General features: G+C 47.4%; 1 protein-coding gene across 10 annotated transcripts in view; it reads right to left on the bottom strand.

Annotated features, from left to right (window-relative positions):
- The window catches only part of plekha5 (pleckstrin homology domain containing, family A member 5), a 525,939-nt gene extending 499,919 nt beyond the window's left edge, over positions 1-26,020 (bottom strand). For 2 of the 10 annotated variants that reach the window (XR_011934086.1, XM_072471752.1), the window contains exons 1-3: positions 25,783-26,020; positions 25,616-25,692; positions 24,438-24,495 (exon numbers count right to left, since the gene is read on the bottom strand). Coding sequence is in view for 9 of the 10 variants with exons in the window: in XM_072471752.1 (XP_072327853.1) it covers positions 24,438-24,495; positions 25,616-25,692; positions 25,783-25,868 (221 nt within the window). In the remaining variant the exon portion in view is untranslated. The remainder of the gene's footprint in view (positions 1-24,437; positions 24,496-25,615; positions 25,693-25,782) is intronic. The other 8 variants (XM_072471742.1, XM_072471743.1, XM_072471741.1 and 5 more) reach the window with 7 other exon arrangements.
- Positions 26,021-26,372: the final 352 nt, after the last annotated feature.

Here is a 26,372-nt window from a genome sequence, read left to right as displayed (position 1 = left end):
TGGTCAACTGTGTCAAAAGCTGCAGACAGGTCGAGAAAAGGAGGGGGAAATGTTTACCTTTGTCAGTCACAAAGGATGTCCTTTGTGGCTTTAATAAGAACAGTATTGTTACTGTGGCAAGGGCAAAAGCGTGGTTGGAGGATTCAAACGTGGAATGTCAGGAAATTTACAAATGGATTTGGGAGGAGACAACATGCTCAAGGACTTTGGAAAGGAACGATAGTTTAAGGACAGTGGGGTTAAGAGTTGGCTTTTTGAGGAGAGGAGTGATGATGGCAGATTTGTAGAAGAGAGGGACACATCTGAATACAGAGAACCTCTGACAATATCAGCTATCATGGGGACCAGGAGGGGAGGGGAGTGATCAACTTGGGATTAGTGGGAGCAGAAGTGAGCCTCATTGACAAGATGAATTTGACAAAGGCACATGGGGAGATACGAGAAATACCAGAAAAAGATCAAGGCTAGGACAGGCGGAGCATTAAAAGGAAGTTTGGTCAGCTGGGCTAGTGGAAGGAGGGGACATGGCAGGGGTGGCTGATTAGAATGTCTCACTCTTAGTGATAAAGAAGTCCATTTACTCCTCACACTTGGAGGTAAGGGTTTAAGGTGATTTGCAACTAGAGCAAAGCAGCCAGTTTACCTTTACATTTCAGGATTATCTTGGAATGAGCTGTTCTTGCAGATGAGTGCAGAACCTAACAGACCCAATAAGATCTGGCAGTCGATGGCTAGCCAGTTTTTCCTTTCAAGTCAGCATCCTTTAGATTTAAGGGAGCAGAGATGAGGTATGGACTGAAGAACAGCCAAGCGGGTGAGAGTAATGATTTTATTGGGGACTTAGAAACTAAAGATGGAGGTGAGGGTGCAGTTGAGTAAATCAGCAGCTGCAGAAATGGTGTAGTGAATGGAGGGGTGAAGGCTAGATAGTTGGGATTTTCAAAATTCACTTATAAATGAACTGGGGATAGTTTTTCCCCCCACGGATGAATACAGAAGGAGGTTGTGATGGAACATGGAAAGGGGATGTGGGAGTTGCGTGATGCAAAGGAGTGATCCAAGATTACATTATCTGTAACTGATAATGATAGAACCAGCAAGACCGTGTGAGATGGCAAGGTCGAGGGGATGGCTGTAAATATGGGTTGGGGAGTTTACATCGAAGGAGGGAATTGGAGAGGATGTGAGGGCAGTGAAGACAAGAGGAGAGAGCGAGAGAACATGGTAGTCTCATATCTTTGCTTGATTGCCTTAGGGAAAATTGGAAACAAATCCCATTATTTCCCCCCTGAATTGGCCATATGAATTGTGTCTCAATCATGATTGAATGGAGTATTTGATGGATAGATTTGATCAGCCCTTTTGCTTCACTTCCTTTTGTCTGTTCATATGGGGAATCTAGAAACATGTTAGAATGTTTTGAAAAACTGACTCTTCCAGTAAGGAACAGGGGGAAAAGCTATTAAGATAGAAGATCCTAATTTTGAACCATCTGTAAGCCATGGATACAAGGGATCAAAGATATAAAAATGGCCATCATCATCTACAGAATATAAGTTATGCCTTTGACTGGAAACTTAGATTGGAAAAGTCTGAATAATACAAAGTTGCCTGAAAGCAACTAATAGCGACAAACAGCAGCTTGCTAAGGGACAAATTCCTAGTTGAATACTGAGGATTCAAACTATAGGTCAAAAGTTCATAATGAAGATGTTAGCAAACTCCATGTCAAAAGATTTATTTTTGGAATATATATTTTGTTGATTTGTCTTTTCTGCATCAGGGAGAGAAATCTCTACAAGGCCCTCTGCTGTACATTCTACAACTAAATTCAGACAGCAAACACAATTAAGCTACCTCAGATGAAACCAATGTGTTGGACATTTAGAGGCAGTGTTGCCATTTTACCCATGCTAGCAAAGTTACCATATTTCAGGTTTATCTTTCTGCTTTAAAGTTACAGAAAAACATGGTTTTCTTCAAATGAAAACCTGTTTTGCTTCTGTGCACTTTCCTATTTTCTTCCAACTAGAAGCAGCTGGCAGGGCAACACACGCTTTCAGTGGAAACACTGTAACAGTGCAGGATACAGTATAAATCATATTTGGTGCTTAGGATAACACATAAGTACGGAGATCCTCCTCCTACCCATACCCCTATCTATATCAAGTATCAAGAGTTGTCAGGAAAACTCACTGTTCAATGCAACATCAACAGTCAGTGCTATCTCAAAACATGTAATATGACCAGGATACAACAGACCAGTCTTTGACAGCAAATCATATTTAAACTATGCCTTTCTTGTAGATCATGAAATGTCAGGGTGTCGGTGAAGTTCTATATATATATACACTCGAAAAAAAGTGAAAAGGCATTAGTACAGAAAGTGAAATATTTTCTTCTCTTCTGAAATGGAAAACTCAAGTGTCCCTAGAGTGGTTGCATGTAAACTGCAATGTTTGACACACTTTGCAATGTCCTTGTTCAAAGTCATTAACTCATTAATAGAAATCATCTTCCTCTCTCACAATCTGGTATTCTACAATGCATTTCTCAATGTGATGCCACCATCTACAAAGCACAGGTCAGGAGTGTGGTGGAATATTCTGCACTTGCCTGGATGGGTGGAGCTGAAACATTATTCCAGCAGTTCAACATTTAGGATTAAAGATATTGAAGTAACTTGTATTCCATCCTGGAGACGTGCCATTGTCAACAAAGTCCCTTCTATTTAATGGAAGCTAACAAACCCTAGAGCTCTGCCCTTGAGGGGACTGCCACATTTGCGATTTTGTCCAACCAGGATATGAACAAAACCACAATAATACTTCGTTGATTCATATGTGACACTTGTGGCAGAACCTGCCTCTCAAGGATTGGCCTTTTCAGCTGTCAGCAAAGGTGTGCCATATGAAGGCTCCAGTTCTGCAATGGATTTCTTTGTTGAGTGTACATCATTTTCTTAGATGGAAGGATTTCCAAACTGATTGAACAAACAATTTAACATGGATTTTTGAGTTCAGAAAGAACTCCACCCACTTTTGTACTAGCTTCAAAACTAGACAATGTTCATGGGGCTGGTTTAGCACAGTGGGCTAAACAGCTGGCTTGTAATGCAGAATAAGGCCAGCAGCACGGGTTCAATTCCCGTACCAGCCTCCCCGAACAAGCGCCGGAATGTGGGGATTAGGGGCTTTTCACTAAACTTAATTGAAGTCTACTTGACAATAAGCGATTATTCTTATTAAATGTTCTGAAAACAAGGTCACCTTTGCCTCGTCACTTTTTTGATCAGCATTAAAAACTAGTGACATCCTTAAATTCCATTATCAATATTGTGTGATGTACCTTGACCAGGTATAGTCAATGAAATTATAATCCATCAGACAGCTGTGCTATGAATTACAGGTTTTGAATACTTCAGTTACCTGTTGCACACTTTATCTGATTAATTGACTATACTCCAGGCGTTGCCCAAAACCATTTTATTCATAAAGCATAAATCACATATCATGCATTTACTTTGACTGACCATCATTTCAATAAGTCTTAATTTGTTTTGATATCCAGTACTTGAGAGCTTCAACATGCCTTTCTGGCAAGTTGATAAGTTTTCCTAGTTATCACACCATCCAATGTGTTGCTACAAAAATTGCCACTCTGGTTGATTTCATTTTTTTCCCATTTAGTGCAAAAGAAACAGCCCATTCCTGTCACATGAAAATTTCCATTGGGAAAGAAAGATCACAAAAGCTAGTAAATAATATGCAACTGTGCATATCAAATGCATGCACCCTTACATATAACTGGTAATGAATACAAAATACTTAAATATATGGGGCGGGATTCTCCGCAGTCCCACGCTGAACGCGCGTTTGGTGCGGGGCCGGAGAATTCTCCCCAGAGAATCGCTCACGCGCAGATTACGCGGCGCGACAGGGGGGCCATTGACAGAAGCCCCCTCTCCAGCGATTCTCCAGGCAAAACTGCGTTCTAACCACGTATTGCCAGTCGGGAACCTTGGGTGGCGGCTGCGGACTCAGTCCGCGGCCGCCCTGGTGGAGGGCGGGGGGCATCGAGCACCGGGGGGGGGGGGGGGGGGGGAATGGGCGGCCAGGGCAACTATCGGGCAGCTCAGATCCGTGGCGCGTGCCAACTCGGAGGGGGGGGGGGGGCCTACATTGTCGATGTCAGTTCGCAGTCCGAGTCCGCCATGGCATACGGCACAGCCACTGCAGGCTGCCGCTGTGCCCATGCGTGGACTCCAGACCGGAAGTGCGAGGGCCCGTATCTGCAGCCAGAGCTGCGAAAAGCACTCCGGGGCCCTGCTGGTCCCCTGAAGGTAAGTGAATCGCTCTTGACTTTTTTTTAAGAAAAGTCAAGAGTGAAACGCCAGCGTTTTTACACCGGCGTGGGGACATGGCCCTATTTTTTGGTTTGATTCATTATTGTCACATGTATTAGTATACAGTGAAAAGTATTGTTTCTTGCATGCTGTACAAACAATGTATACCGTACATAGGGAAGGAAGGAGAGACTGCAGAATATAATGTTACAGTTATAGCAAGGTGTAGAGAAAGGATCAACTTAATACGAGGTAGGTCCATTCAAAAGTCTGATATTAGTAGGGAAGAAGCTGATCTTGAGTCGGTTGGTACATGACCTCAAACTTTGGTATCTTTTTCCTGACGGAAGGAGGTGGAACAGAGTATGTCCGGGGTGAGTGGGGTCCTTAATTATGCTGGCTGTCTTTCTGAGGCAGCGGGAATTATGGATAGAGTCAATGGATGGGAGGCTGGTTTGCGTGATGGACTGGGCTACATTCATGACCTTTTGTAGTTTCCTGCGATCTTGGATAGAGCAGGCTCCATACCAAGCTGTGATACAACCAGAAAGAATGCTTTCTATGGTCCATCTGTAGAAGTTGGTGAGGGTCGTAGTTGACATGCCAAATTTCCTCAGTCTTCTGAGAAAGTAGAGTTGTTGCTGGGCTTTCTTAATTATAGTGTCGGCATGGGGGGACCAGGACAGGCTGTTGGTGATCTGTACACCTAAAAACTTGAAGCTCTCGACCCTTTCTACTTCATTCCCATTGATGTAGACAGGGGCATGTTCTCCACTACGCTTCCTAAAGTCGATGATAATCTCCTTAATTTTGTTGACATTGAGGGAGAGATTATTGTCGTCGCATCAGTTCACCAGATTCTCTGTCGCATTCCTATACTCTGTCTCGTCATTGTTCGAAATCCGACCCACTACGGTGGTGTCATCAGCAAATTTGAAGATCGAGTTGGAGGGGAATTTGGCCACACATTCATAGCTGTATAAGGAGTATAGTAGGGGGCTGAGGACACAGCCTTGTGGGGCACCGGTGTTGAGGATGATCGGGAAGGAGGTGTTGTTGCCTATCTTTACTGATTGTGGTCTGTGGGTGAGAAAGTTCAGGATCCAGTCACAGAGGGAGGAGCCAAGGCCCAGGCCATGGAGTTTGGAGATGAATTTCGTAGGAATGATGGTGTTGAAGGCTGAGCTGTAGTCGATAAATAGGAGTCTGACATAGGTGTCTTTGTTATCTAGGTGTTCCAGGGTAGAGTGCAGGGCCATGGAGATGGCATCTGCTGAGGACCTGTTGCAGCGATAGGCAAACTGTAGTGGATCAATGCAATCTGGGAGGCTGGAGTTGATTCGTGCCATGACTAACCTTTCGAAGCACTTCATGATGATGGGTGTCAGAGCCACTGGACGATAGTCATTAACGCACGCTGCTTGACGTTTTTTTGGTACACCTTCTTGAAGCAGATAGGGACCTCGGATTGTTGTAGAGAGACATTGAAGATATCTGCGAATACCCCCGCCAGCTGATCCGCGCAAGACCAGAGTGCTCGTCCGGGTACCCCATCCGGGCCAGTGGCTTTCCGTGGTTGACCTACGAGAAGGCTGCTCTGACATCTGCAGTGGTGATCTCAGATACAAGTTCATCCGCGGCTTCTGGGGTGGAGGGCTCGCTCTCGCTGACCTCTTGCTCAAAGCGGGCATAGAATGCGTTGAGCTCACCAGGGAGGGGTGCGTTGGAGCTGACGATTTTACATGCCTTCATCTTGTAGCCGGTTACGTCTTGCAGACTTTGCCATAGACCGCGGGGGTCTGTGTGGCTAGCCTGGGACTCGAGCTTGGTCCGGTACTGTCTTTTGGCATCTTTGATGGATTTCTTTAGATAATATCTGGCTTTATTGTAGAGGTCAGGGTCGCCCGACTTGAATGCCTCAGATCTAGACTGCAGCAAGCAGTGGATATCTCTGTACAGGTCGTTGGAGAATGCAGCCCATGATTTTCCACTCCTAATCTCAAGATTTTTAAAAAAAAATAATTTTTATTCAAGGTTTTCATAAAATATCAATAACAAAATGAGAAAGAAAAAAGAACCCAACAGGGTTAAGTACAAAACACAATCTAAAAAAAGCAACCCCCCAAACCCCTCCCCCCCGTACCTAAATAATAAATTAACATTAACACCCCGACTTAAGACAACAGGTGTATACAGACCCTCCAGTGTAAATAACATAAACAAAAATAAAGTAACCCCCCCCCCCCCCCCCCACGAGCTGCTGCTGCCATTGACCAACGTCTAGCATTCTGCCAGAAAGTCTAAGAACGGTTGCCACCACCTAAAGAACCCTTGTACCGACCCTCTCAAGGCAAATTTCACCCTCTCCAATTTAATGAACCCTGCCATATCGCTGATCCAGGATTCCAAGCTTGGGGGCCTCGTATCTTTCCACTGAAGGAGAATCCTTCGCCGGGTTACCAGGGACGCAAAGTCCAGAATTCCGGCCTCTTTCGCCTCCTGCACTCCCGGCTCCTCTGCCACCCCAAATATTGCGAGCCCCCAGCCCGGTTTGACCCTGGATCCTACCACCCTCGACACCGTCCTCGCTACATCCTTCCAAAATTCCTCCAGCGCTGGGCATGCCCAGAACATATGGGTGTGATTTGCTGGGCTCCCTGAGCACCATACTTTCGTATGCCTGCCCTGTGCCACCCCGAAAACCCTCCACCTGTTCTTCCTGGGGTGAACCGATGGTTCCCCCGTAATGGGGTCCACGCCGAGGCCCTAACTTTCCCCCCTATGACGCCTCCACTGCCCCCAAATTTTGAGGGCTGCCACCACCACCGGGCTCGTGGTATACCTCCTTGGAGGGAGCGGCAGCGGTGCCGTTGCCAGCGCCCCAGACTCGTACCCACACAGGACGCCGTCTCCAGCCTCTTCCATGCAGCCCCCTCCCTCTCCATCACCCACTTGCGCACCATTGTCGCATTGGCGGCCCAGTACCCACAGAGGTTGGACAGCGCCAGCTCCCCCCCCCCTATCTCTACTCCGCTCCAGGAACACCCTTCTCACCCTCCGAGTCCCTCGCGCCCACACAAACCCCATTATACTCCTGTTAACCCGCCTGAAAAAAGCCTTCAGGATAAACACGGGGAGGAACTGGAACAGGAACAAAAACCTTGGGAGCACCGTCATTTTGATTGACTGCACCCTACCCGCCAGGGACAGCGGCACCTCTTGAACTCCTCCTCCATTTGCTCCACCAGCCTTGTAAAGTTAAGCCGATGCAGGGCCCCCCAGCTCCTGGCCACCTGGACCCCCAAATATCTGAAACTCCTCTCCGCCCTTTTTAGTGGGAGCTCGCCAATCCCCCTCTCCTGGTCCCCTAGCTGAACTACGAACAGCTTGCTCTTCCCGCTATTGAGCTTGTACCCCGAAAAGTCCCCGAATTCCCTAAGCATCCTCATTACCTCTGGCATTCCTCCCACCGGGTCCGCCACATACAGCAGCAGGTCGTCCGCATAAAGCGACACCCTATGCTCCCCCCCCCCCCCCCGCACCAACCCCCTCCAGTTCCTCGACTCTCTCAGTGCAGAGCAGGGGGGACAGGGGACACCACTGTCTCGTCCCTCGGTGCAACCGAAAGTACTCGGACCTCCTCCTATTTGTGGCCACACTTGCCATCGGGACCTCGTACAACAGCCTAACCCACCTGCCAAACCCCTCCCCAAACCCGAACCTCTTCAGCACCTCCCACAGGTACCCCCACTCTACCCTATCGAAGGCTTTCTCAGCGTCCATCGCCACCACTATCTCCGCCTTCCCCTCCCTCGCCGGCATCATGATAACGTTCAAAAGCCTCCACACATTCGCGTTCAACTGTCTCCCCTTCACAAACCCCGTCTGGTCTTCATGGATGATCTGCGGCACACAATCCTCAATCCTCGTGGCTAAGACCTTCGCCAGCACCTTGGCATCTACATTTAGCAACAAAATCGGTCTGTAAGACACACATTGCAGGGGATCCTTGTCCCGCTTCAGGATCAAAGAGATCAGTGCCCGGGACATCGTCGGGGGTAAAGCCCCCCCCTCCCTTGCCTCATTAAAGGTCCTAACTAACAGCGGGCCCAACAGGTCCATATATTTTTTATAGAACTCGACCGGGAAACCGTCCAGCCCCAGTGCCTTCCCCGCCTGCATGCTTCCTATCCCTTTGATCAGCTCCTCCAGCCCAAACGGGGCCCCCAGTCCCGCCACCAGTCCCTCTTCCACCTTTGGAAACCTCAATTGGTCCAGGAAACGGCTCATCCCTCCCTCCTCCCGTGGGGGCTCGGATCGGTACAATTCCTCGTAGAAGTCCCTGAAGACCCCATTGATGCCAACCCCACTCCGCACCACGCTCCCTCCCCTGTCCTTAACTCCCCCAATCTCCCTAGCTGCATCCCGCTTCCGAAGCTGATGCGCCAGCATTCGGCTTGCCTTTTCCCCATACTCGTAGACCGCCCCCTGGGCCTTCCTCCACTGCACCTCCGCCTTCCTGGTGGTCACCAGGTCGAATTCGGCCTGGAGGCTGCGCCTCTTCCTCAACAATCCTTCCTCAGGTTCTTCCGCATACCTTCTGTCTACCCTCACCATCTCCCCCACCAGCCTCTCCCTCTCCCCCCGCTCCCTCTGCTCCTTGTGGGCCCTAATGGAGATCAGCTCTCCCCTCACCACCGCCTTCAGTGCCTCCCATACCATCCCCACTCGGACCTCCCCGTTGTCGTTGGTCTCCAAGTAACTCTCTATACTTCCTCGGACCCGCTCGCTCACCTCCTCGTCCGCCAACAGCCCCACCTCCAAGTGCCACAGCGGGCGCTGGTCCCTCTCCTCCCCATCTCCAAGTCCACCCAATGCGGGGCGTGGTCCAAAATGGCTATTGCCGAATACTCGGTATCCTCTACTCTCGCTATCAGCGCACTACTCAAAATGAAAACGTCGATTCGAGAATAAGCCTTATGGACATGTGAGAAGAATGAAAATTCCCTAGCCCCCGGCCTTGCAAATCTCCAAGGGTCCACCCCTCCCATTTGGTCCATAAATTCCCTCAACACTCTAGCCGCCGCCGGCTTCCTACCCGTCCTAGACCTGGAGCGATCCAGTGCAGGATCCAACACCGTGTTAAAGTCTCCCCCCATTATCAGGCCCCCCACTTCCAAGTCTGGGAACCGACCCAACATACGCCGCATAAAACCCGCATCGTCCCAGTTCGGAGCATACACATTGACCAGTACCACCCTCTCTCCCTGCAACTTACCACTTACCATTATGTACCTACCGCCATTATCTGCCACAATGCTCGACGCCTCGAATAACACCTTCTTTCCCACCAAGATCGCCACCCCTCGATTTTTGGCATCTAGCCCAGAGTGAAACACCTGACCTACCCACCCTTTCCTCAGTCTTACCTGGTCTGCCACCTTCAGGTGTGTCTCCTGGAGCATAACCACATCCGCCTTGAGCCCCTTCAGGTGCGCGAACACGCGGGCCCGCTTAACCGGCCCATTCAGTCCCCTTACATTCCAGGTTATCAGCCGGATTAGGGGGCTATCAGCCGGATTAGGGGGCTATCAGCCGGATTAGGGGGCTATCAGCCGGATTAGGGGGCTATCAGCCGGATTAGGGGGCTATCAGCCGGATTAGGGGGCTACCCGCCACCCTCCCCCGCCGACTAGCCATGACCCCTCCTCGGCCAGCCACGCGCCCGCACCCCACACCCGGCCCGTTCCCCACAGCGGCATACCCCCGTCTTGACCCACCCCACTCGCTCCAGCTCCTCCTTGATCTTAGCAGCAGCAACTCGATTTCCCCCCCTCCCCCCCCCCGGGCTAGGACCCATCCTAGCTGGTTTACTCCCCCCATTGCACTTCCGCAAGTCAGCTGGCTCCTGCTGACCCCGGCCACTCCCGCCTCCCCTTCGACTCCCGCCTCCCCTTCGACTCCTCCCATTGTGTGGCACACCCTCCTCTCCCGCTCCCCATTCACAGGCTCTCCCCCTCCGTTCTAAGCGCGGGAAACAATCCTCGCTCCCCCCCCCCCCCCCCCAGTCTTCGGCGCGGGAAAAAGATCCCACGCTCTCCACCTACCAGGCCCCGCCACCAACCAAAACAGTGCTCAACCCACCCCATCCACCCTCCCCAACCCGAAAGAGAAAAACACAGAGAAAAAGAAACCCAAAACAATGCAAAGGCCCCCCCCCCCCCCCGAACCAAAAATAGGCATAACATATCCACCGCAGTCCCCAATCGCCCATCCCGACCCTCAGTCTGTGTCCAGCTTCTCGGCCTGAACAAAGGCCCACGCCACCTCCGGAGACTCAAAATAATGGTGCCGGTCCTTGTAGGTAACCCACAATCGCGCCGGCTGCAACATGCCAAACTTCACCCCCCTCCTGTGCAGCACCGCCTTCGCTCGATTGTACCCGGCCCTCCTCTTTGCCACCTCCGCACTCCAGTCCTGATATATCCGAACCTCCGCGTTCTCCCACCTGCTGCTCCTCTTCTTGGCCCACCTGAGCACACACTCCCGATCGACGAACCGATGGAACCGCACCAGCACCGCCCACGGAGGCTCGTTAGCCTTGGGCCTCCTCGCCAACACTCTATGGGCCCCTTCCAGCTCCAGGGGCCCCTGGAAGGACCCCGCTCCCATCAGCGAGTTTAACATGGTGACCACATAGGCCCCCATGTCCGGCCCCTCCAGTCCCTCGGGGAGGCCCAGAATCCGCAGATTCTTCCGCCTCGACCGATTCTCCATCTCCTCGAACCGCTCCTGCCATTTCTTGTGGAGCGCCTCGTGCGCCTCCACCTTTACCACCAGGGCTAAGATCTCGTCCTCACTGTCAGAGATCTTTTGCTGAGCCTCTCGGATCGCCACCCCCTGGGCCGTCTGTGTCTCCAGCAGCTTATGAATAGAAGCCTTCATCGGCTCTAGCAGGTCCTTTTTAATCTCTCTGAGGCAGCGCTGGATACCCTCCTGTTGCTCCTCCGCCCACTGCCTCCACGCTGCCTGGTCTCCGCCCGCCGCCATTTTGTCCTTCTTCCCTCCCTTCTTCTGGTCCACCACCACCTTTTTTGTCACCCCGCTCCTAGTTAAAGCCATATACTGATGGGGAACTATTATTAACTCCTTCCCACACCGGGAAACGTTGAAAAAGTGCCCTTGGGGGTCCTGAAAAGAGCCCAAAAGTCTCGAGAGGGAATCCTTTTGGCAGTGTTCGCTTCACCAATCTGCCCCAAAATGTCCGTGGAAACTCCTGAAAAAGGTCTAAGTGTCCGTTCCAGACGGGAGCTGCCGAATACGTGACCTACTCCTCCATGGCCGCCACCGGAAGCCTCGTCCCCGCTTCTTCAGTGGCCCTGGTGAGATCTTTTCACAGTTGTTCCCTCTGCTGTTAAAATTCACTTTTGAAAAGGTCCTCAGGTCAGTTTGCAGCTTTAAGCTTGCCCTTCCCCCGATTGCATACTGGAAGGGGCACTGTTTATCCTGTTGCAGCCAAATCTTCCACTGCTTCTGCCGGGCCTGGCAGCCAAAAGACTCAACACTCCTGGGGGACACCATCAGGGGAGTGTTGCAGTCCTCTTGCCACACCAGTAAATGTCAAACAAATGCCGTGGGGGCCCTGTAAAAGAGCCCAAAAGTCCGTTCCAAGCGGGAGCTACCGAATATGCGACCTAGCTCTGCATAGCCACACCCGGAAGTCTTATTTTCCATTTTCAATCAAAACATATCGCTCTTGGAGAAAAGGTCGCCAGTTTTTAAGACTATTGTCAAATATTTAACCAAATAATCAAACAGCTTCTTGGGCGCAATTCCTTTCTTTGAGCACCTCATCTGTGTCATCCCATTCACCACCATTCTAAATTCACCATTGTCTTCTGCTTCCCACTGAGTTTCACACAAGGTATCTTCAGATTTCCTCCCTCAGTCTCTGCACTGACAACGGTTCATCCCCAGAGATTTCAATGTTCATCTAAGTTACTTTTTCACTATTTATACTGAACTAATTGCACACAAGACCTGCTCAAACCCCTCCCACCATATAAATTCCACATCTATATTCACAACCACCTACATGCCATCTCTACTTCCATGGTAAAGAGTACCATCTCCAAACACTTCCTCACCATCGCATTTTCATATCCACTTCCTCAGAGGGCATTCTTGGAGAAGAGTCACCAAGTCACTTCCAACTGCACTAAATCTCATCCGCTTACCTTTTCACTCAGTCCTCTATTTGCCACAACAACACGCAATATGTTGAACTTCTCCCTCAGGTCTACCTTTGATACCCTTATCCCCAGTAAATCCCTTACTTTGGTCAACAACAGTCAATCATCCAGTATGGCCCCAATGTCAATCACTCAAATTTAGTGCGGCAACTTCAGTCTAAGTGGTGGAAAACATCTGTTGCTTCATGTGCAGATCTCCATCAAGCATTAATGGGCACCATTCTCCTGTGCCAAACCTTCAGGATCATCCTGCAGAATAAAGGTAATGCTGGCTCCTTTTCTCTACTCAAACCATCTCCTTCAACCTGCCCCCTCCAACCTCAATGCCATCAAGAACAAGGAACTCAAACTTTTATGTCACTAAGATTCGTCTTGCTTGCACAGCAAGCCAAGTCTCCTCCCAGGATTCTCCCCTACTATAGCCTTAAATCCCCATCTTTCTCTAGGTTTACTATTTCTCCTTGTGGTCTTCCTAAGCTCACTTTATCCATGAGACATTTGTCCACAAGACCAGTTAGTTCCTGCTCCTTTCACCGTAATTTCCAATGTACCGATGACCACCATGGTCAGGGTGCTGATAAAACAGAGGGAAGGAAAAAAGGGTAAATAAAAATCAGTGATCAGGGTGCCTGCTGAAAGCTGGACTTAATACTTTAAGTGGAAACAGGAGTGGGGTATTAGAATGACACCTTTCACAGACGAATAGCTGACTGACACTCATTTCTCTGTGCTCATGTGCAAAGAATGGCTTTTTAAGCAGCCGACCAGTTTGCCATGAAACCACATTAAGAAGTCTAACAACATCAGTTTAAAGTCCAACAGGTTTGTTCCAAATCACTAGCTTTCAGAGCACTGCTCCTTCCTCAGGTGAATGGAGAGGTAGGTTCCAGAAACATTTATACAGAGAAAGTCAAAGATGCAAGATGATACTTTAAATGCGAGCATTTGCAGGTAATTAATTCTTTACAGAGCCAGAGAGAGGGGTAACCCCAGGTTAAAGAGATGTGAATTGTCTCAAGCCAGGACAGTCCCGAAGGGTGTCCCGAAGCGTGGTACATCGGCGAGACCCTGCAACAACGGATGAATGGATATCGCGCAACAGTCGCCAGGCAGGAATGTTACCTTCCAGTCGGGGAACACTTCAGCAGTGAAGGGCATTCAGCCTCTGATCTTCGGGTAAGCGTTCTCCAAGGCAGCCTTCTGGACGTGTGATAATGCAGAATCGCCAAGCAGAAACTTAGCCAAGTTCCGCACACATGAGTACATCCTCAACCGGGACCTTGGATTCATGTTGCATTACATTCATCCCCCACTATCTGGCCTGGGCTTGTGAAATCCTACCAACTGTCTTGGCTTGAGACAATTCACACCTCTTTAACCTGGGGTTACCCCTCTCTCTAGCTCTGTAAATAATTAATTACCTGCAAATGCTCGCATTCAAAGTATCGTCTTGCATCTTTGACTTTGTCTATATAAATGTCACTGGAACCTACCTCGTCATTCACCGGAGGAAGGAGCAGTGCTCTGAAAGCTAGTGATTTGAAACAAGCCTGTTGGACTTTAACCTGGTGTTGTAAGACTTCTTACTGTGCTCACCCAGTCCAATGCCGTAATCTCCACATCATGAAATCACATGGAAGCGGAAGTCAAAGGTTTCATAAAAAGGGAGAAATGGGAGATAGGCAGAAACTGAAAAGTTATCTACTATACTAAATTTAGCAATGCCACTCTAAAATTTGCTTACTTTACTTCTAAAGGGTTTGTAATAATAGCAATTCTGTTGAGATCATTAAGTTGGCTTGGCTTCCAGTGGAAGCTTGAGGAAAGTTAGGGTGCAATTTAACAGAAACGAACCTGAGTCCTGTATTGAGCACATTTAGCCCAGTGTTTCCCGGCAGCGCCAAGAATTAGCCTGCTATCGAACGGGACACAGCTTCATTTTGGGGCCTCAGTGAGGACCGCCCCGCTGAGGCCACACACAGTCCCATTTCCTGCACTAAAGAGATCGACACGCCATTTAAATTGGCGCCCTGATCTCTAGATCCCCCAGCACAGCATACGGACTACCATTCCCCCCATCTCACCTAAAAGGGGGTCACGTGCCCTCCGCACCCCACCTCAGAAGAGCAGGGCACACCCAGACCAGATCCCCAGCACATTGCCCCTTATCGGGGCACCTCCAGGGTGCCAGGCTGACAGTGCAACCTAGGCACCCTGACAGTGCCAAGGCAGCACCCAAGTGGCACTGTCAGGGTGCCGGGCTGGTATTGGGGTGCCAGGGTACCACCCTGCCAGAGCCTGACCATCCAGGAGCCCCAATCGCCTGGGAGATCCCCACAAGTGCCAGTATGCCTGGTCCGCAGTAGTGGAAACCAATGGTAACCAGAGCTCGCTCATTGTCTCCCCGGCGTGGGGGTTAGATCCCACGCCTTGGATAACTTCAGCGAGCGCATATTCAAGCCTGTCTTACTGCACAATTGAATATGCAGATTTGGGTCCTTTCCATAAATCGAGACGTTGCGAGATCCCATTAGATCAACACTACCATTAGATTTCATCCACATAATGTTCAATTATTTCCTTGAGACACAAAGTTTCAGTTTATACTCAAATAGCAGCAGCAAACAAATTTGGGTTTCTTTCTATTCAACTTGACCTGTTGTTTTAAAGCAATGATTAACAATTTGATGACATTACACAGTTTTTGATGGATTCAATTATTATTAAATGTCGATGTAAACCCAAATAAAACACAAGTAACAGCTTTAGCTTAGAGATTCAAGTAGAATCACAGAATCTTTACCGTGCAGGAGGTCATTCAACCAATCGAATCTATGCTGGCTTTATGGTTTACTCTTTACTATATATACACACACACACATTCACACAGACATACAAGTGACAATGGAAATAAGGTTACAAGTCTGGCAAGATTGGCTCAAGTGAAGACCAGGATTTCCCCTGTACAACATACCAGGCTTGCGGCTTCCCCCAATTTAACAGACGCTCAAACAATCTCTGTTCCGTCAATGATGGTTAACTGCTGAGTTTCAAGCAATGATATTGTCTGGGGGACTGGTCAACAGGCAGAATGCTTAAATAGAATCTTGATGAGCAGTCTATTACATATTTTTAAACCGATACAAAGAGTTAATGTGTAGCTATTCAATGTCTGTGCTCCTGAGATGAATATGAAGCCAAGGCTAAAGCATTAGTAAGTAATTATGCTGTAACAATTTTGATCTTGTGCAAAACAGACAGCCCAGCAGGCTCAGCGATGTGGCACGGATGAACTGTTATGGAGTAAGTCAATTATGATCCATCAAATAGCTTTAATACCATTGAACTGCACGCGATACAGAATATTTTTTTACATGTAGTTTGCTGTAAATGGCACTCAGATTTAATAAGATTTGCGGGAAACAGACACTGCCCAAAAATCCAAGAGTTGATTCTGTTTCCTAATACATGGAGAACAGATACATGGAAATTATTACAAGGCAGTCTAATTGAGTGGTTTGATAAACACCCTCAGCCATGATATGGAGAAATTCATTATGGTAATCTAAAATCTAGAATTATATTGCTGTATTTTAATCTGATGACCAGTACAGCCACGAGCTGCTCAACACTAACGCAATGATATATGTGATGCTACACTGAATGAATGGCCTGGATTTGTCGTCAACAGCAAAACAAGAGCGCATGCCATTGACCTTCAAAAAAAGCCTTGCAGAGACCTAGCGATATCTGTGGCGATTGTAGCCCTGTTTAATTGGGATTCTCAGCGTTGTGCTGCAGTGATGTCACCACATTAAGAAATTCTCACAGGCAGCCAACAAGGAAATGAAAGCACTAATAATCAAATCACTTATTTTTAAATGTCACATAATGAAATAAAGATCGGGACACACATGGGGTTAAGGTGGCTGAAATATCATGAACAAATTTTATTTTAAAATTGTAGTTTGCAAGGAGTAATAATCAATCATAATGGAGACATTTATTCCACAAATATCAAAATATTTTTAAGGCCAGAGCAGCTATTCAGTAGTTATTATTCAAAACACCATTAAAAACTCAGTTACTTTGTTGGAGTATGTAACAGCGATATGAAAGCAGAAAATGGATTTCACTGATCGCTGGCACAAAGGAGCTGGAGGACATCCCACAGCAAATCATGAATGGAAGACTGCAACTTCAGGATTTCTGCGTTAATCTGTGTTTGTGCTAAATTCTGAAGTTGCTGCCCAATTCAGAGGAGTAATGATAGCAAATGCTGACCATTCACCATCGAACATCCCACAAATTCTAGGCCGCTATATGTTGTGGTGCCCTTGCTTCAAAATGATAGACAATTTACAGGTGACTAAAAATCCAAATGTAGTTATCAAAAAAAAGCCATTCATTAGCTGTTTGAGGAACATTGATGTGCATGGATTGACTATCCTTTTTTTTTACATTTTTTACAGGAAATTCACGCAGACACGGGAAGAACGTGGAGATTCTGCACAGACAGTGACCTAAGCCGGGAATCGAACCTGGGACCCTGGCACTTTGAAGCAACAGTCCTTCAATGAACTGTGAATATAAGTTCATGCTTTACACCACAATGCTTGCATTAAAAGATTCATGATCAAGTTTAGAGATAATTTGCAGTATTTTAATGTGAAATTCTGCAGTTAGTATCATTTAGACAAACTACTTCTTTCACACAAGGCAGATTTTGGCAAATTGATATGTCATCTTTTAATAACTGTCATATTTCCTAAGCCCACCTTTTTTAAAGCCTTCTTCATTTAAATCCAAAATTATTCTATTTCATACAACCAAACATAACGAAATACTTACATCTATATAGCAGCTTCATAACTACCGTGTGCCTCAAAATGCTTAATGACCAATGAAATACTTTTGAAGTGTCGTCACTGTTATAATGTAAGAAGTTCAGCAGCCAATACTTGCACAACAAACTCCCAAAAACAGCAACATGATATTGACCTTTTTTTTCCAAGAATCCCTACAGTGAAGGAGTCCATTCGGCCCATCGAGTCTGCACTGACACTTTGAACAACCACACTAATTAGGCCCAATCCCCCATCCCATTCCTGCAACCCCACCCTGAGGGGCAATTTAACATGACCAATCAACCTAACCTGCACATCTTTGGACTGTGGGAGGAAACCATACACCCGGAGGAAACCCACGCAGACACGGGGAGAAAATGCAAACTCCACACTTTTTCCCGTGGTCGAAATCGAACCTGGATCCCTGGCGCTGTGAGGCAGCAGTGCTAACCACTGTGCCTATACACAATTTAACATTTCCAAATAATGTTTAACAATACATTTTAAGAATCCAGTGAAACAGAAATTAACTGGTTTCTCAAATTCCACATCACAATGGCCTCAATTTTGCATTTAGCAGTGAAGGAGCAGTGTTCATCATTCACCTCAGTGACAACTCCCCACAATCTTTGCAGACTTTGGATGAAAGGCTTGCTTTAATCTAGCATCTTGTCCAGCATGCTGCCCTCTACAGGGGATCTATGGCATCTATGAGCAGGACAATATGGCATAATGCTCTTAAATCACACAGAACAATCCTCACCGAGACACAGGGCAGAATTTTCCCATTTTGAGCCTAGGTGCCGTGGCAGAGACGGAAATAGGGAGTGTTTCCGGCTGTGGAGGCTAGTGAGAAAATATGCCCAAACTGACCTAATTCATTATGCATCCAGGTGTTTTAATTATGACCTAATTAATTATGCATCCAGGCAGTGGTGGGGCAGGCCAGGATGCTATATAGTCTGCCGCTACGTCCAGGTGCCATATTGACATCCAACGTCACTGACGACCCACTATTTAAAAAAGGTGGGCCTCCTGAGAATGAAGATGAATCACCAAGAACATCCTTAGGCTGGAAGATGAACCCTCTCCAGAACACCTAAACTGGAAAATCGACCTGCAGGTGCACCCCCGACCTTCCAGGGTGGGGGCCGCCTCTATCACAAACCTCGGAGGCAGCCCCAGACATTGTTCAGAGTCCCAACATCTGCATGCCACGTTGTCCCAAGCATGTTTTACACAGGCATGTTTTCCCATCGATATCGTGGAGAATCTGGTGTGGGGGGTGGCAGGATTGGGCCGTCGTCTGCATCTGGCCTCTGATGGATTTTGCGGCCCGCCATGGAGGGAAGAACCCGCTGTAAATTCACGGCGACATTAAACCGATTTCTGGGCCTCCAGCCATATGCTCCCCCTCATCAAGCATACAGGAAGGGGCATTGGAGAATTCTGCCCATCGAGTCTAAGCCAGGAGGTGCAAACCAGGAATTATAATTTATGTTTAAATCCTGTGCAAAATAGTGGGAAAGATGGAATTAAGAAAGATAAAAAGAGACACAGAAAAAAATGTTTAAATCTCCAACACTAATTAAAGTCTGAACAAATAAGATTCCACACTTTGAAATTAACTGGAGGCTGTTTGACAGCAATTGTGACTGATAACACTTACACATGAATGTAGCAGCCTTAGCTTTTTCTGGTGTTTAGTGGGCAACATGAGGCCAAGTATCACAACTCCATGTCCTTACATTGATTGTAATGCCAGGAGTATTAGTGAAATACCTACGCAGCAGCACTGTGATTCAGACTACAACATCTGGATTCCTGTGTTTAACTACCCTGGAAGTTAATGTCTGATTTACTCCACAACAGCAAGCACTGATAATCGGACCATAATTCTTTGTTCAAAATTCATTCAATTAGATATCAAAGACGATTTAGTACCATTTGGCAGTCATACCGCAATTCTTTGTGCAAAATTCAATTCAATAAGATATCAAAGGTGACAAGGCATTATTTGGCAATCAATGACCAAGAAATGATGGCCTGTTTCGTACTATGGGTATTTACTGTTTTTAATATACCTTAAATCCTATATGTCATCAAGTCGATGACACAGTATGCGGCAACCATAAATATTAAAAAGATTTAAGTAACCAAATTCTGCTGTGAAATTTTAATGCCATTGAAAGGAATATCCATACACAATGTATTAATCAATCAAGGCCACTGCTATTTCAGGCTTTCAGAATTTTTTCCACTGTAGGTCGGAATCCTATATAATGAAACATTTAAGTTTATTGACACATCAGCAAGTTTTTTAATGTAGTTACTGGAAGTCTTTACTCAACAGTTCATTTGGTCCCAACCACCCATACATTTGTTCACCAGAATCTTTCCACATTTCTCCCACCTACAACCTACATCTTCTGCATAGCTTCATCACATAGCAATGTTATTCCCTGCATTCTCCATTGCTTTCGTATCTGCAATCTTCCTCTTCTGAATACCCAGTCAGGATGAAATACTAGCTTACAATCTTAGCTTAAGCCTTCTTAGGTTTTCATTTCTCTCATCTCATCCTTTATTATCACACTTAAAATAAGTTAGTATTCCTTTTGACACACAGTCATTCTGAGAATATTAATAAGTGTGAATCCCCAATTCTGAACATCCTGTAAATGCAACATTTGCTTTACAATGGCTATCCTAACCTGATGAGCAGTTCCACAAGGTAAAGTAAAGCATGAACAAATCATCTATTTCCTGGTGAATTTTTTGCATTTCATCCTCTCAAAGTTACCTTCTATTCATTTCATAAATTGAAACTCTTATCTCTTTTAGGAAATAGGCAAACAATTTACACCATAATTAAACTGCATCCACTGTAATTTTTCAGCACTGGAAAAGCAGCATTTTAATTTTGCACCTAAATCCATTTTGCTGTATATGCAACCTAAACACTATTTATATAGTATACAATAATAAGAGCGCTTAACATCAATGTATTGGAAATTAAACTTCAGGAATGTCTACAAAGGTGAGAATGTCATAAAGCAGATATTTTTGCCTTCAAACGTGGCTTTATTCTGAATATTGTTTATCATCAATGGGTTTTACTATTTACAAATCACTAACATAAATATGTGCTGCTTTACTAACAGGGAAATGGCAGTGTCCCACAATTAAAGAGACACAGCCACTGACTCCAAAGAAATCAGACTGTACAAGGTGTGTACTTTCTTCCTTAGTTTTGTGCATTTCAACACCACAGCAAAAACTTTAAAATTGTACTTCAATTCTGAACTTTGTATTCTAAATAGACATATTCTAATATTGCCAACTCTGGTCGGAATCCCTGCCTCTGCTTGTAGTTACCCCTAGCAGATCTACTGTTGTGATAGTCAGCTTGCACACCCTCACACATGCACTTTACCTTATCGCAACCATAGGACCATAATTAAGCCATTAGGCCCATCAGGTCTGCTCTGCCAATCAATCATGGCTGTTATGTTTCTCATCCCCATTCTCCTGCCTTCTCCCCATAACCCCTGATCCCCTTACCTATCTCTGTCTTAAAGACACTCAGTGATTGGGCCTCCACAGCCTTCTGCGGCAAAGAGTTCCACAGATTCACCACCGTCTGGCTGAAGAAATTCCTCATCTCATCTCAATTTTAAACGATCGTCCCTTCAGTCTGATGCTGTGCACTCGGGTTCTAGTTTTTCCTACAAGCGGAAACACCCTCTCCACATTCGCTCTATGTAGGCCTCTCAATATCCTGCAAGTTTCATTATGATCCCCCTCTCATCCTTCTAAACTCCCAATGAGTTAAGATCCAAAGTCCTCAACCGCTCCTCATATGACAAGTTATTTGTTCAAGGGATGATTTTTGTGAACCTCCTCTGGACTCTTTCCAAAGCCAGCACACCCATCCTTAGATACTGGGTCCAAAACTGCTTACAATACTCCAAGTGGGGTCTGACCAGAGCCTTATACAGCCTCAGAAGTACATCCCTCTGTGATGCATGTCATTCAGCTATGCCTAGGTCAACTCCACTTCCTGCTGCCCTCCACTTTGTCCCCTCAAACAGGATTTTTCAAACTGTGGGTCACAAATGGGTCTCAGAGTGATCAGTTGAGGCATTCCCGATCGCTGAGAAGCACCCAGCGACCGTGACCAGCTTTTAAATGGAGAATGCCGGCTGCAACCAGCTTTAAAATGGAGAATGCCAGCTGCAACCAGCTTTTAAATGGAACGATTCAGTCTTCTGGTCAGAAGAGGCGGCAGAGAGCAGGTCACACACCCAACATTACACTGATGCTATGCGCTTTGTATATCCGTGCTTTTGCTGCGAAGTCACGGAGGAAAGATTCCGCCATTTTCTAGCTGCGAGCAAGCAAGATAACAGGACTGTGAAATACTGAAGGTGGATTGTTTTGTTAAAAGGAAGAGAGGACCAGAGACACAAACAGGCCAGGATCTGGGGCGGCACAGTGGCTAGCACTGCTGCCTCACAGCGCCAGGGACCCAGGTTCAATTCTGGCCTTGGGTGACTGTCTGTATGGAGTTTGAACTTTCTCCCCATGGGTTTCCTCCGGGTGCTCCAGTTTCCTCCCACAGTCCATAGATGTAGGGGCTGGTTTCGCACACTGGGCTAAATAGCTGGCTTGGAATGCAGAACAAGGCAGCAGCACGGGTTCAATTCCCGTACCAGCATCCCCGAACAGGCGGCGGAATGTGGCGACTAGGGCTTTTCACAGTAACTTCATTGAAGCCTACTTGTGACAATAAGTGATTATTATTATTATGTGCAGGTTAGGTTAAAGGGTTATAGGAATAAGGCGGGGAAGTGGGCTTGGGTGGAGTACTCAATGGGCCAAATGGTCTCCTTCTGAACTGTAAGAATTCTATGATTTTATGAATTTGCAGGAGAGTGCTGCTCAGGAGAGTCTGTGGCAAGATAAAGCAATGCTAGTGTTAGCTCTGTATACAGCTCCAGGGCCTCTGGTGCTTTGGGAACAAAGCAGGTTAAAGTTGATTTCTTGAGGTAATGCTTTGTTACCAGACTCCTAAATGACCCTCTTATGGACTGATCTAATTAATACTACACTCCTGTATGCTTCACCCGATGCCGGTGTATATGTATTTACATTGTATACCTTGTGTTGCCCCATTACGTATTATCTTCTCATGTACTAAATGATCTGTTTAAGCATGCAGAAACATACTTTTCACTGTACACCAGTACATGTGACAATAAACTATTCCAATTCCAAATAAATTGTGCCAATGCAAATCAGCAGGGAAGTACTGGCAACATGTAAGTTTAAAACCCTCAAAACTTCAAAAGCATTTGAAGACTAAGCATAGCGAATTCATGGACAAATCTCTTAATTTTTTTCAAAGGATGCAGTGAAAATTTAAATCATTAGCTGAAGTCTTTAGCAGAAATGTAATATTGAATGACAAAGCAAGTGAGATCGTGAAGACCAATCATGCTCACCTGTCACACTAAAGGTAAGGGAAAATAGTGTGTCGCAAAGGTTGCCCGGCGTGGGGTCGCAAAGTTCGGCCGGTTGGTAAAAGTGAGTGCCTGGAAAAATAGTTTGAAAGACACTGCTCTAGAAGAGATCTCGGTTGCTTTTCAGCTCGGATCAAATGGTTGAAATGCTGACATTTTATTTTCTGGATATCTTTGTTTTTGCAATTTTAAATGCCTCTTCATTTGTCTGTGTGTGGAATTTATATACTGCTTCTTAGCATCCACATTTCAAAAATCTCTATTTTCTTCCACATATCTTGATTTATTGTCCAAGTTTCCGAGTCACATAGGAATGTAGCATGGGAATAATTGATAGAAAGAATTCAGAAATGAAATGAGTTTAAACCATTAAAGATGAACACCATATAATCTCAGGCAGACAGCAAATCATAGTTAAGAATATAATTTGTTTGCACACTGGTCTTTCAACTGAAAATTTCAAGTGCACCGTACAAACTTTCACGGAGGTTTCAACATGAATAATCAACATCACCAAACACACAGACGGAAAATCAATACAGCCGCATTTCTTTCCCCTGAGAATTTTGCTGCATAAATAATAAGCGAATGATGCAAGCAGCTTTATTAAGATCCAGCTGCAGAATTATTAGCAGAATGCTTCCAATGCATATTTCACAGTTTACAACAGCTTAAATGCAGAGTATTTGATTACCTACTAAACACACCTCTCGAAAGGCCAATGAGCACACGCATGTGCCACTGCCACAACCGTGGTTGTGATGCAGAAATAAACAAGAGATTCCTATTAAGCTCAAATTCAATCTTAAAACGTCAAAAAAAAGCTCAAACATTTTTTTGAATTTACTTGACAACACAAGGACCAGAAATAAATTGTCACGACTTGATTCTAAGTACAGAGTTAATAGTCACTGTTTTTATTTGTTAAATTACAGGTTGATGTCTAATAAGGCTGACACCAGCATTCGTCATGTTTTAAAAAAAATCACAGTGAACACAAATTGTAACTAGTTTATTCCATTTAAATACAAAAAGTGAGGGGGGTGATGGTGAGCAGGAATTGGTTCGTTTTGCACTGTTATTAGAATGACCGAATCCCACACGTCACCGTAAACTACAGAAATCTTTGAGAGTAAACGAGCTGGTGGATTTTTAAATTTCGACTGACGTTTAAGCGTCAGTTTTGAATGAAAACGTTGCTATGTTGAAATCACACTGCTGCGGCACGCCCACCTCTCACAAACGTGCAAGCCACGTTGAGCAACTTCAACCACGGTTTATCATTTTTTTTAAAATACACAAACAGGAAAACTTGTATCCAGTTGGAAAACAGTCTCACTCACACACACGCGCGCACAATAGGCCTGAACTATCAGAGATTGCATTAGGCCAGTCACATATCATGAACCTATTTTCATGAACCTATCATGTTTATATCATGAACCTATTCCCTCCTTCCTGTACTCACTTAATGTAGTATCTCGCCCCTTCGAAGGTGTATCCCTCTTCCCAGCCGGTTGGTAGATCTATCGGGGGGAGAAACAGGAGCTGGATTAAAAGGCTCAGACCCTGAACATTCCCTGACTGTCTCTCCGCCCTCTCCTTTGGATCGTTCCCGCGAATTGACCTGAGATTTGCGGTCCCGGGGCAGTGAGATTGAGTATCAGTGTGGGCGAGATTGAGAGGAGAAAATTCTGCAATCCACAGGATGAAACACAGGGATTGAAATCAACATTTTACAGCCCGGATTTTGGGGTTCTGGGGAAATATAACCCGTTCCGAATTGTAACACCAACATCATCCCCACTAACACCTTCCAATTAACATTTCGGACCGGCTGGGAATGCGCGGCTCGGCAGTCCCCTCCCTCCACAGATCCCTCCACTCAGATCACCCTCTCATCCCAAGTCCACCGCTCAGATCCCCCTTCCTTCCCCTCAGAAGCCCTCCCCCTTCCCTCCCGTCAGAAGCCCTCCTCCCTTCCCTTCCCTCCCCTCAGAAGCCCCCCTCCCTTCCCTTCCCTCCCCTCAGAAGCCCCCCTCCCTTCCCTCCCCTCAGAATCCCCCCCTGCCCTCAGACCCCTACTCGGAAGCCCCTCCCCTCAGACCCCTACTCGGAAGCCCCTCCCCTCAGACCCCCACTCTGATCCCCCTCCCCTCGGACCCCCACTCCGATTCCCCCTCCCCTCGGACCCCCACTCCGATTCCCCCTCCCCTCGGACCCCCACTCCGATTCCCCCTCCCCTCGGACCCCCACTCCGATCCCCCTCCCCTCGGACCCCCCACTCCGATTCCCCCTCCCCTCGGACCCCCACTCCGATTCCCCCTCCCCTCGGACCCCCACTCCGATTCCCCCTCCCCTCAGACCCCCACTCTGATCCCCCTCCCCTCGGACCCCCACTCCGATTCCCCCTCCCCTCGGACCCCCACTCCGATCCCCCTCCCCTCGGACCCCCCACTCCGATCCCCCTCCCCTCGGACCCCCCACTCCGATCCCCTTCCCCTCGGACCCCCCACTCCGATCCCCTTCCCCTCGGACCCCCACTCTGTCCCCCTCCCCTCGGACCCCCACTCTGTCCCCCTCCCCTCGGACCTTCACTACGGCCCCCCTCCCCTCAGAACCCCACTCGGAAGCCCCCCTCCCCACCTGCCGTTTTGCGATGTCCACTGATGACGGCCTCGCCGGTCGCTGGATGGAGCCAGGTTGTTCTCTGCGCTTCTTCACTGTGGACAGAAAACACACGGTGGGTGAAATTAGAAATTAAACAGTTGGCGTTCAAGTGTCCGCCACAACCCCCGCACCCCGGCACTTACTCGATGAAAAAGACGCGTCCGTCCCGGGTGACCCCGTGCGACCAGGAGCCGGGCAATCGGAGCCACTCGGACCTGTAATCCGCCATGTCTGAAAGCGGGGGGGCGGGGGAGGAGATTCCCGCGCGCTCCCGAAGCCGCTCGGAGCGCACCCTAAACTAACGGACACGCGCCTTTGTGCCAACCGCCGGCGCGCGCCCGCCTCCCCCTCACAATCCGCCCCCGCACAGGTAGCAACTGCCGCGCAAGAGGGGGCAGGGGCTCTGGGGCGTGCACGCGCGAGCGCCTGCCGACCGATCATTGTCCCAGCGCGTTGCCGCGGTAACCCAGAGACTGAGCACCCCGGGACATTCCAGGTAACTCCAGCCCACAGACACCCAGCTTTAGGGAGGGGCACTCCCCACAGGTAACTCCAGCCTGCAGACACTCCGCTTTACGGAGGGGCACTCCCCACAGGTAACTCCAGCCCACAGGTAACTCCAGCCTGCAGACACCGCTTTAGCGAGGGGCACTCCCCACAGGTAACTCCAGCCTACAGACACTCTGCTTTAGGGAGGGGCACTCCCGCAGGTAACTCCAGCCCACAGGTAACT

The sequence above is a fragment of the Scyliorhinus torazame genome, chromosome 13 (assembly GCF_047496885.1).
Source record: "Scyliorhinus torazame isolate Kashiwa2021f chromosome 13, sScyTor2.1, whole genome shotgun sequence".
NCBI lineage: Eukaryota > Metazoa > Chordata > Chondrichthyes > Carcharhiniformes > Scyliorhinidae > Scyliorhinus > Scyliorhinus torazame.
Note: the sequence above shows the minus strand (reverse complement) of the source record. Positions and strands in the feature narration are given on the sequence as shown.